Here is an 11,420-nt window from a genome sequence, read left to right on the forward strand (position 1 = left end):
CAGTTATTTATGATATGCATTTTTAAATAAAAAAATAATTTGATTCTGCCCAAGGAAAACTGAGTCCTAGCTCCAAGATTGAAACGAAACTTTTAACATCTCGATCACATACAATATATGTAAAAAAATCGCAGTTACTTTGTCGCTCTCTTGTACTTTGAATAACATAAATTTTACGTACAATTAAAGTTTCTGTTTTACATTAAGTTTACATTTAATTTTATGTGCGGAAGAGCGAAAAGTTGAAATAAATTTTTTATGCGTACTTGACGTCATTGAGATGTTAAATGTTTCATTTTAATTTTTGAATTGAAATGTTGATCATTTAGAGAGTTATCTTAATTTTTAATCTCACGTATACGTGGAATATCTGCTTTAATTTGACTGTTGATTGGCTCAACTGGCTATTTGGGTACGTGACTCAAAAATAACCCTGCTAGCCAAATTGGCATTTCCATAAGTTGATGGCAACTTTTTCTGAGAAAGTTGGTGGCAAAAGTCGGCCATTCTATTAGTTGACGGAAAGTTGCCTTCAATTTTCTCAGCAAGTTGTCGACAGGTTACAGTAGTAGATTCTCGCCAACTTTCTGGGAAACTTGTAGTCAACAATTCAAAAGCTAAAAGCTGTCGACAATTTGTCATCAAGTTGATCGCAACTCATGTAGACCAACTTTCTGATTAGAAATTCTGGCTATCAGGGTAGTATGAATTTGCCGGCAGGTGGCCATTAAAACTATCAAGTTATAACGTATCGAGATAAAAGAAGCACGCATTCGTTAATTTCTTTATTCTTTGTGCGCAATACACTGGTACATTGACAGTCAATACGCTTTTTAGCGTAGATTTAAACAAAGAATTGAATTTTTTTTTATTTGTATCGAAATTATTTGGTGCAATGGAAGATTTTCAACTTGTAAAAACTCATTCTATGATTGAAGAACGGACAGTTATGTACGAATGGAAAATAGATCAATTTTTTTCAATGATGCAATTTTCCATACACACGAAAAACTACAGCACAATCCAATCACCAGATTTTTCAACTAATAATAAACCTGGTGATAGTACGTGGTATTTACAAACTAATCTTCATAATAATTCTTGTTTGAGTTATCAGGAAATGTTTTCAATAACTTTGACATATTATGGTGGTCCTCAAAACTTGAGAGCCAAATATTCGATATGTATTATTGATAGTGAAAAAAACAAACAATGTGAACAAAAAGGAAATTATACTTTCGACAAAAGTGTTGGATATGCTATTCAGCCGTCTGTTCAACTAAGTGAACTATTTAAAAACACAGATAAATTAGTACCTGGTGATACATTAACGGTATCCCTTGAACTTACTGAATTTATTGTACGTTCTAACACTATTCCACCCATCACTAAACTTCGACTAATAAAATCGAAAGAAATTGTTGAGGATTTGGTAGCTCTTTTTCATAGTAAAGAAGGCAGTGATGCTGTTTTAGTTGTTGGTGATAAGAAAATTCCAGCCCACAAAACTTTACTAATGAATCGAAGTAATGTATTTCGTAAAATGTTAACATGCCACCAGAAAAACAACAAAAATGATGAAGTAAATATCCCTGATATGAATTCTGATTTATGTGAAAAACTATTAGAATTTATTTACACGAACAATGTGACTAATGTTGATGAAGTTGCTGGACGTTTATACGAAGTGGCAGATAAATATCAGTTACCAGCTCTTAAAAAGTTATGCGAAGAATCATTCCGTAAGAACGTAAATGTTGAAAATGCCGTTCAATATCTTGTTTTACTTAACCGTCATAATGCTAACGAAGACTTCTTGAATTATATAGCAGATTTCATTGCAATCAATTCAAAGATAATTACCGAAACTGAAGAATATAAAGCATTACTAAACACTAATCCAGCATTATTGTTAACTGTAACAACAAAAATTTGCAATCTTCGAAAAAATAGAAAGGTTCGTCTAAATTTCTTAGAGTTTTCGAGATGTGTAATCAAATTATAATTTAAAAAATAATTATTAATTTTTTTATTCCAGATCAACATCTTGGAAAATCAATACTGCAACATAAAATGGATGTTTTTAATCTTATTATTATCAGTTCTAATCCTTAACTTTGGACTTAATTTAAATCTTTCTACTTTCTTTTCATCATTACTTTCATTCTAATAATAATTTACAATAATTATTATATCAATTATATCAATGCACTTAATATTATCTTTGCTAGATCATGCTCAAAAAAGATTGTTCTATAAAAAAAAAGGATTATTTTGTATTCTTAATTTTTCAATAAATACTCATCCATAAAAAATAAATCATCACTACAGTTGAGTTTGAATAGAGAACAAGTTCTTTGATATTTTCATTTTTGCTTATGATGGATGTGAAAAAAAAACAAGAACTGATCCTCGTGTTACATAAATATCTATTGATTTACATCCGTTATCATTAAAAGATTCAAATTTTATTATGGAATGAAATCTATAATACTGAAATTAGCCGACTACTAAAATTTTTTGATTTTTATTTAAAAACTCATTGATTACAAACACTTAATAAAGTATATAATTGTATCAAACTGATAACCATTTAGCCTCATGAAATAATATTCAGTTATTTATGATGTGCATTTTTAAATAAAAAAATAATTTGATTCTGCCCAAGGAAAACTGAGTCCTAGCTCCGAGATTGAAACGAAACTTTTAACATCTCGATCACATACAATATATGTAAAAAAATCGCAGTTACTTTGTAGCTCTCTTGTACTTTGAATAACATAAATTGGACGTAAAATTAAAGTTTCTGTTTTACATTAAGTTTACATTTAATTTTATGTGCGGAAGAGCGAAAAGTTGAAATAAATTTTTTATGCGTACTTGACGTCATCATCAATGACTTAATTTAAATCTTTCTACTTTTTTTTTATCATTACTTTCATTCTATTAATAATTTACAATAATTATTATATCAATTATATCAGTGCACTTAATATTATCTCTGCTAGTTCATGCTCAAAAAAGATTATTCTATAAAAAAAAATGATTATTTTGTATGCTTAATTTTTCAATAAATACTCATCCATAAAAAATAAATCATTACTACAGTTGAATTTGAATAGAGAACAAGTTCTTTGATATTTTCATTTTTGCTTATGATGGACGTGAAAAAAAAACAAGAACTGATCCTCGTGTTACATAAATATCAATTGATTTATATCCGTTATCATTAAAAGATTCAAATTTTATTATTTACAAACACTCAATACAGTATATAAATTGGTCAAATTGATAATCGTTTCGCCTAATGGAATAAAATCTATGATACTGAAATTAGCCGACTACTAAAATTTTTTGATTTTTTTAAAAACGATTAAAAAAAAACAATACTTCAAAATTTTGTTTTAATTAAATTGTTATAAAAAAAATTCGAAAATTATCGGTTGTCTGCTAACTTTAGAATAATTAGTATCCACTTATTTATGACATTTATTTATTTCAAGATAAAAAAAATAATTGAATTCAGTGAGGGTAGTTCTTTCTTTTTAAAAAGCAACCGCGGAAAGTTAATATTTGTCAACAGACAGCACTACTTATTACTTCGCATGCACATTGGATATAGTCACAATAATACCGTGAATTTGAAATTGATATCCTTTGTGTCGATATCCGTGACTCTTGCGTTTAAATCACTTATCCCCATTACTGAATAAATCATAGCATAATCTAATTTTAAATGTTTACATCTCATTTATCGAAATTATGATTTTTAAAATATTTGTTATTCATTGATCACTAAATTTTAAAAACAATTTCTTATTTACTTGCGTTTTGTTTATCTAGTTTTAATATCTTACTTTTGAATTACGTAGTATGAGTTTGCCGGCCGTCAAGTCGCCATTTAAACAATCAAAGTCATAATATTTTAAGATAAAAGAATCACGCAATCTTTCATTTCTTTGTGGGAGATACATTGGTACGTCAACGTTAAAAGTCCTCTCGATGATTCTCAACTTAGCCGACGTCTACTAATTTTTGGATTTTTTAAAAACGGTAAAGTAGAAAAAAAAATATTTCAAAAATTGCGCCTTTAGCTTTTTAAATTTTCTACATGTGCATTTTTTTTTTTTTTTTTTTTTATAATTGATTTATTGAAAAAAAATCCGAAATTTTTAATTGTGTGCTAACTTCAGGATCGTTTCTTTTGCTATACTTTCACGCATTGCATTATACTACGTTTTATATTATAGATCTAAATAAAGAATTTAATTTTTCTTATTCGTATCAAAAACATTCCATGCAATGGAAGATATAAAAATTATAAAAAATCAATCAACGATTGAAGAACGAAAAATCATTTACGAATGGAAAATTAATCAGTTTCTTTCAATTACAAGTTCTCCCATGAACTGTGCAAGCCCTGACAGTATAATCCAATCACCAGTTTTTTCAACTAATAATATACGTGGTGATAGTTCATGGCGTTTAAAAATATCTCATCAACAAGAGGGTTTTGGTCGCAATTGTTTATACATATCTCTGACATATTGTGGTGGTCATCAAAAAATAAAAGCCAAATATTCAATATGTATTATTGATAGTGAAAAAAACTGACAATTTATACGTGGAGAACAGGCATATCAAACTTTCGAAATTCGTCGAGACTGTAATGCTCACAATGTCGTTGAAGTAAGTGAACTACATAAAGAAAAAAATAAATATGTACCTGATGACACATTAACGGTATCCCTTGAACTTATCGAACTTATTGTTCGTTCTAACACTAGTCAACCCATCACTAAACTTCGATTAGGAGAATCGAAACAAATTGTCGACGATTTAAAAGATCTTTTTCATAGTAAAGAAGGCAGTGATGTTGTTCTAATTGTGGGAGATAAGAAAATTCCAGCTCACAAAACTTTGCTGGTGAGTCGAAGCCCTGTATTTTCTGCAATGTTTAAACATAAGCTGAAAGAAAACCAAGAAAATGAAGTAGACATTCCTGATATGGATCCTGATATTTGTGAGAAACTGTTAGAATTTATTTATACGGACAATGTGACTGATTTTGATCAATTTTTTGAACGTTTATACGAACCGGCAGATAAATATCAGATACCAGCTCTTAAAAAGGTATGCGAAGAATTACTTTATAAGAACGTAAATGTTGAAAATGCCGTTCAATATCTCGTTTTACTTGACCGTCATAATGCTGGTGAAGAATTTTTTAACTATATACTTGATTTCATCGCAATCAATTCCAAGAAAATTATCGAAACCCCAGAATTTAAAGCCTTGGAAAAAACTAATACAGAATTATTAATGACTATAGTAACGAAAATTTGCAGTAGCAAATAAAAAAACAAGTACACATTTAAATTTTTTAAAACTTTAATCAAATAAAGTCATAAATTTAAAAATGAATTTTTGAATTCTTTTATTTCTGGGTAATCCAATACCACAACATATACTGGATGTTTTTAAATTTATTACTGTCAGTTATTATCCATAAATTTGACCTTAATTAAAATCTTATTTTTACTTTTTTATAATTATTCTCATTTTAATAATAATATTTACTATAATAATATGATTGTATCAATTATTCCAATGTAATAATTAATATCTGCTAGTTCCTGCTCATAAAAGCGAATACGCTTTATATAGAATACTGTAAAAAAAAAAAAACATTAATTTGTGTTGTTAATTTTTCAATCGATACTTATATATTAAAAATAAATTATAACTATTGATAAATTCAAGAAAGATCGAATTTTTTGTTATTGTTATTCTTGCTTATATGATACATTTTAAAGAAAACAAGAACCTCATGCAACAAATGTTAATTGATTTACATACGTTACCATTAACAGATTCAAATTTCATTGATTACAAACACTTAATAAAGTATATAATTATATCAAACTGATAACCTTTTAGCGTCAGGAAATAATATTTACTTATTTATAACATGCATTTTTAAATAAAAAAATAATTTATTCTGTACAGGGAAACCAGAGTTTCAAAGCTGCTGTTTTACATTAAGTTTACATATAATTTTATGTGCGGAAGAGCGAAAAGTTGAAATTAAATTTTTTATGTTACTAGACATCATTGAGATGTCAAATACTTCATTTTAATTTTTGAGTCGAAATGTTGATCATCCAGAGAGTTATCATCGAAGTCAATTTTTTCTACTTTAATTTTTAATCTCACGTATACGTGGAATATCTGCTTTAATTTGACTGTTGATTGAGCTCAACTGGCTATTCGGGTCCGTAACTCAAAAATAATCCTGATAGCCAAGTTGGCATTTCCATAAGTTGATGGCAACTTTTTTCGACAAAGTTGGCCATTCCATTAGTTGACGGAAAGTTGCCTTTAATTTTCTCAGCAAGCTGTCGACAAATTGCGGCAGTAGATTGCCGCCAACTTTCTGAGAGACTTGTAGTCAACAGTTGCAAAAGCCAAAAGCTGTCGACAACTTATCATCAAGTTGTTTGCAACTCATGTACACCAATTCTCTAAGAACTCTAGCTATTAGGGTAGTATGAATTTGACAGCAGGTGGCCATTGAAACTATCAAGTTATTGTCATCCCACCAAGAGAATGCACCTCGGGTGTCGTCTGTTTTTACTCCCACTCTAGATGTTTTATGGGCTAAATGTTCTCCCACTTTTCTGTGCGCATGCGCAGTTCATAAATGTTCGGTAGTGGGGGCAATTTCCGAGGTGTATTCTCTTACTGGGACCACTTTATAACGTATCGAGATGAAAGAAGCAAGCATTCGTTAATTTCATTATTCTTTGTGCGCAATATACTGGTACGTTGACAGTCAATACGTTTTTTATCGTAGATTTAAATAAAGAATTGAATTGTTTTTATTTGTATCGGAATTATTTGATGCAATGGAAGATTTTCAAACTGTAAAAACTCATTCTATAATTGAAGAACGGAAAGTTATTTATGAATGGAAAATAGATCAATTTCGATCGATGATGCGATTTTCCATGAATGCGAAAAAGAACAGTACAATTCGATCACCAGATTTTTCAACTAATAATAAACCTGGTGATAGTTCGTGGTGTTTAGAAATAAATCTTCATTCGGATTCAGAGAGTCCTGCAAATTGTTTTTCGATAGCTCTGACATATTGTGGTTCTCATCAATCATTAAGAGCCAATTATTCCATGTGGATTATTGACAATGAAAAAAACAAACAATTTGAACGAAAGGGAAATTATATTTTCGACAATAATGTAGGATATAATATTCTGCCGCCTATAAAAATGTATGAACTATATAAAGAAATAAATAAATATTTACCTGATGATACATTAACGATATCCCTTGAACTTACTGAATTTATTGTACGTTCTAACACTAGTCAACCCACCACTAAACTTCGATTAGGAGAATCGAAACAAATTGTCGACGATTTGAAACATCTTTTTGATAGTAAAGAAGGCAGTGATGTTGTTCTAATTGTGGGAGATAAGAAAATTCCAGCGCACAAAACTTTGCTCGTGAGTCGAAGCCCTGTATTTTCTGCAATGTTTAAACATAAGCTGAAAGAGAACCGAGAAAATGAAGTAAATATCCCTGATATGGATCCTGATACTTGTGAGAAGCTGTTAGAATTTATTTATACGGACAATGTGACTGATTTTGATCAATTTTTTGAACGTTTATACGAACCGGCAGATAAATATCAGATACCAGCTCTTAAAAAGGTATGCGAAGAATTACTTTATAAGAACGTAAAAGTTGAAAATGCCGTTCAATATCTCGTTTTACTTGACCGTCATAATGCTGGTGAAGAATTTTTTAAGTATATCCTTGATTTCATCGCAATCAATTCCAAGAAAATTATCGAAACCCCCGAATTTAAAGCCTTGGAAAAAACTAATACAGAATTATTAATGACTATAATAACGAAAATTTGCAGTATTAAATAGAAAAACAGGTACATTAAAATTTTTTAAAACTTTAATCAAATATAGTCATAAATTTAAAAATGAATTTTTGAATCCTTTCATTTCAGATCAACATCTGGGTAATTCAATACCACAACATAAACTGGACATTAGTAAACATCGTATCATCAGCTATATTCAGTTATGACGTTAATTTAAATCTTGTTTTCACTTTTTTATAATTACTCTTATTTTTATAATACAATTAAAAATGATGATATCAACTATACCTATACAATCATTAACGTCTGTTAGTTTATGCTCATAAAAGAGTATTCTATTAAAAAAATGATTATTTTGTATTCTTAATTTTCCATCAAATTTAATTAATACGCATACATAAAAAACAAATCCAAACTACGGATAAATTTGAATAAAAAACAAGTTCCTTGATATTTTTATTTTTGCTTATGATGGATGTGAAAGAAAACAAGAACTGTACCTCATATTACATAAATATCAATTGATTTACATACGTTCGCATAAATAAATCCAAATTTTATTATTTACAAACATTCAATGAAGTGTAAAGTTTCATCAAATCGATAACTAAAAATTATAAAAAAAAAATATTAGAAAAAATTGCGCCTATAGTTTTTTTTAACTTCCTGCATGCACATATTTTTATTTTTTATTTTTTAGTAATTGATTTGTTGAAAATAAATCCGAAAATTGTTATTGTCATCGCTACTCCCACTCTGGATGTTCTATAAACTAAATCTCCCACTTTTCTTAACGTATTCGCAGTTTATAAATGTTCGGTAGTGGGGGCGATTGCTGCGATTCATTCTCTTACTGGGACCACAACAATTGTCTGTAAACTTCAGGAACATATGATCAGTACGCGCATTTTTTAGATTCATTATTCTAATTAATTAATTAATTTTTCTATTTAAGATTCATATATTATCTCATTCCCATTTATCATTAATCAGTATATTTTCAAAAAAATTTCTTATTTATATTCGTTTTTATTTTTTTCTGTGTTTATATCTTACTTTCAAATTACGCAGTATCAATTTACCGACAAGTCGCCCTTAAAATTGTCAATTCATAATATGTCGATATCAAATAAGCACACATCCATTAATTTGTTTGAGCGAGATACACTGGTAAGGTAGCAGTCTTATTGTTATACTTTTGCACACTACATTATAATACGTTTTATATTATAGATTCAAAAAAAGAATTTATTTTTTTTTAATCAACATTAGCATTATTTGATATAATGGAAGATTTTCAAATGGTAAAAATTAATTCTACGGTTGAAGAATCAAAAACCATATATGAATGGAAAATAAATCGGTTTTGTTTTATAATGAATTCTTCCACGTATCGTGCAGGTGACACTATAATCAAATCACCAGTATTTCCAACTAGTAATGAACCTGGTAATAGTTCATGGCATTTAAAAATAAACATTCAAAAAGTGTCTGATTATATATATGACCGAACGTTATCAATAACTCTGACATATTGTGGTAGTGATCAAAATATAAAAGCCAAATATTCGATATGTGTTATTGATGATGAAAAAAACAGACAATTTATATGGGACTCAATTACATATCACAATTTCAAGAATTGTGAAGAATTTAAGCTTCGAGAGCTAAAAGTGGGTGAACTATATAAAGAAAGAGATAAATATTTACCTGATGATACATTAACGATATCCCTTAAACTTACTGAACTTATTGTACATTCTTACACTAGTCTTCCTACCACTGAACTTCGATTAGGAGAATCGAAACAAACTTTCGATGATTTGAAAGATCTTTTTGATAGTAAAGAAGGCAGTGATGCTATTCTAATTGTGGGAAATAAGAAAATTCCAGCCCACAAAACTTTACTAATGAATCAAAGTAATGTATTTCGTGAAATGTTGACATCTCACCAGAAAAACAACGGTAATAATGAAGTAAATATCCCTGATATAAATTATGATATATGTGAGAAACTATTAGAATTTATTTACACGAACAATGTGACTAATGTTGATGAATTGGCTGGACGTTTATACGAAGTGGCAGATAAACATCAGTTACCAGCTCTTAAAAAGTTATGCGAAGAATAATTCCGTAAGAACGTAAATGTTGAAAATGCCGTTCAATATCTTGTTTTACTTAACCGTCATAATGCTGATCAAGAGTTTTTGAATTATTTAGTAGATTTCATTGCAATCAAATCAAAGATTATTACCGAAACTGAAGAATATAAAGCATTATTAAACACTAATCCAGCATTATTGTTGACTGTAACAACAAAAATTTTCAATCTTAGAAAAAATAGAAAGGTTCGTTTAAATTTTTTAAAGTATTCGAGAAATGTAGACAAATTATAATTTAAAAAATTATTATTAATTTTTTTGTTCCAGATCAACATCTTGGAAAATCAATACTGCAACATAAAATGGATGTTTTTAATTTTATTATTATCAGTTATAATCCTTAACTTTGGACTTGATTTAAATCTTTCTACTCTTTTTTTTTCATTACTTTCATTTTAATGATATAATTTACAATAATTATTATATCAATTATATCAGTGCACTTAATATTATCTCTGCTAGTTCATGCTCAAAAAAGATTGTTCTATAAAAAAAAAAGATTATTTTGTGTTCTTAATTTTTCAATAAATACTCATACATAAAAAATAAATTATAACTACGGATAAATTTGAATAAAGAACAAGTTCTTTGATATTTTTATTTTTGCTCATGATAGACGTGATAAAAAAAACAAAAATACTGAACTACATGTTACATAAATATCAATTGATTTACCCGATGAAAAAAGATTTTATACAATTGTATAGAATTATATATCAATTATATATAGACTATATATAATTGGATAGAAGAATTCGCCCGATTCAATTGTATACAATTTCTATACAGTTGTATACAATTGGGTCGGGCCATTTTTTGTATAGAATTTTATACAATTGTATAAAATCTTTTTTCATCGAGTACATACGTTATTATTAAAAGATTCAAATTTTATTGTTTACAAACACTCAATACAGTATTTAAATTAATCAAATTGATAATCGTTTGGTCTAATGGAATAATTTCAGTATCATAGATATTAATCTATGATACTGAAATCAGCCGACTTCTAATAATTTTTGCATTTTTTAAAAGACAATGAATTAAAAAAAAAAAAAAAAAACAATATTTCGAAAAATTGCATTTACAGTTTTTTAAATTTTTTCCATGTGAAAATTTACCTTTACTTCTTTTTTGTTTTAATTAAATTGTTAAAAAAAAATTCGATAATTTTCCATGTCTGCTAACTTCAGGATCATTAGTATCCACTTGTTTATGACACGTATTTTTCTAAGATAAAAAAAATAATTGGATTCAGTGAGAGTAGTTCTTTATTTTTAAAAAACAACCGCGGAAAGTTTATATTTGTCAACAGATGGCACTACTGATTACTTCAC

The 11,420-nt window shown here is 28.2% G+C and overlaps 4 protein-coding genes across 4 annotated transcripts; all 4 read left to right on the plus strand.

Annotated features, from left to right (window-relative positions):
- Positions 1-483: 483 nt before the first annotated feature.
- LOC130663128 (speckle-type POZ protein-like) lies at positions 484-2,999 on the plus strand. The gene is made up of 2 exons (XM_057462219.1): positions 484-1,957; positions 2,039-2,999. The coding sequence occupies exons 1-2, from the start codon at positions 896-898 to the stop codon at positions 2,168-2,170; spliced, it is 1,194 nt and encodes a 397-aa protein (XP_057318202.1). The 5' UTR covers positions 484-895; the 3' UTR covers positions 2,171-2,999.
- Positions 3,000-3,933: 934 nt separating this feature from the next.
- LOC130663133 (speckle-type POZ protein-like) lies at positions 3,934-5,480 on the plus strand. The gene is made up of 3 exons (XM_057462225.1): positions 3,934-4,053; positions 4,251-4,689; positions 4,788-5,480. The coding sequence occupies exons 2-3, from the start codon at positions 4,670-4,672 to the stop codon at positions 5,356-5,358; spliced, it is 591 nt and encodes a 196-aa protein (XP_057318208.1). The 5' UTR covers positions 3,934-4,053; positions 4,251-4,669; the 3' UTR covers positions 5,359-5,480.
- A 1,258-nt stretch (positions 5,481-6,738) lies between these two features.
- On the plus strand, positions 6,739-8,530 carry LOC130663131 (speckle-type POZ protein-like). Its single transcript, XM_057462222.1, has 2 exons — positions 6,739-7,966; positions 8,045-8,530. Exon 1 carries the CDS (start codon positions 6,909-6,911, stop codon positions 7,956-7,958), a length of 1,050 nt encoding a protein of 349 aa, XP_057318205.1. The 5' UTR covers positions 6,739-6,908; the 3' UTR covers positions 7,959-7,966; positions 8,045-8,530.
- A 764-nt stretch (positions 8,531-9,294) lies between these two features.
- Positions 9,295-10,050, plus strand: LOC130663216 (speckle-type POZ protein-like B). Its single transcript, XM_057462336.1, has one exon. It carries the CDS (start codon positions 9,295-9,297, stop codon positions 10,048-10,050), a length of 756 nt encoding a protein of 251 aa, XP_057318319.1.
- The last annotated feature ends 1,370 nt before the right edge of the window (positions 10,051-11,420 follow it).

The sequence above is a fragment of the Microplitis mediator genome, chromosome 2 (genome assembly GCF_029852145.1).
Source record: "Microplitis mediator isolate UGA2020A chromosome 2, iyMicMedi2.1, whole genome shotgun sequence".
NCBI classification, from domain to species: domain Eukaryota; kingdom Metazoa; phylum Arthropoda; class Insecta; order Hymenoptera; family Braconidae; genus Microplitis; species Microplitis mediator.

Excerpts from the sequence above, each read along its gene's own strand:
- LOC130663133 (XM_057462225.1), top strand. The coding sequence starts at position 4,670 with ATGCTCACAATGTCGTTGAA. Across the intron at positions 4,690-4,787 it reads ATGCTCACAATGTCGTTGAA|TCAACCCATCACTAAACTTC; the intron begins GTAAGTGAACTA and ends TTCTAACACTAG.
- LOC130663131 (XM_057462222.1), top strand. The coding sequence starts at position 6,909 with ATGGAAGATTTTCAAACTGTAAAAACTCATTCTATAATTGAAGAACGG.
- LOC130663128 (XM_057462219.1), top strand. The coding sequence starts at position 896 with ATGGAAGATTTTCAACTTGTAAAAACTCATTCTATGATTGAAGAACGG. Across the intron at positions 1,958-2,038 it reads ATCTTCGAAAAAATAGAAAG|ATCAACATCTTGGAAAATCA; the intron begins GTTCGTCTAAAT and ends TTTTTATTCCAG.
- LOC130663216 (XM_057462336.1), top strand. The coding sequence starts at position 9,295 with ATGAATTCTTCCACGTATCGTGCAGGTGACACTATAATCAAATCACCA.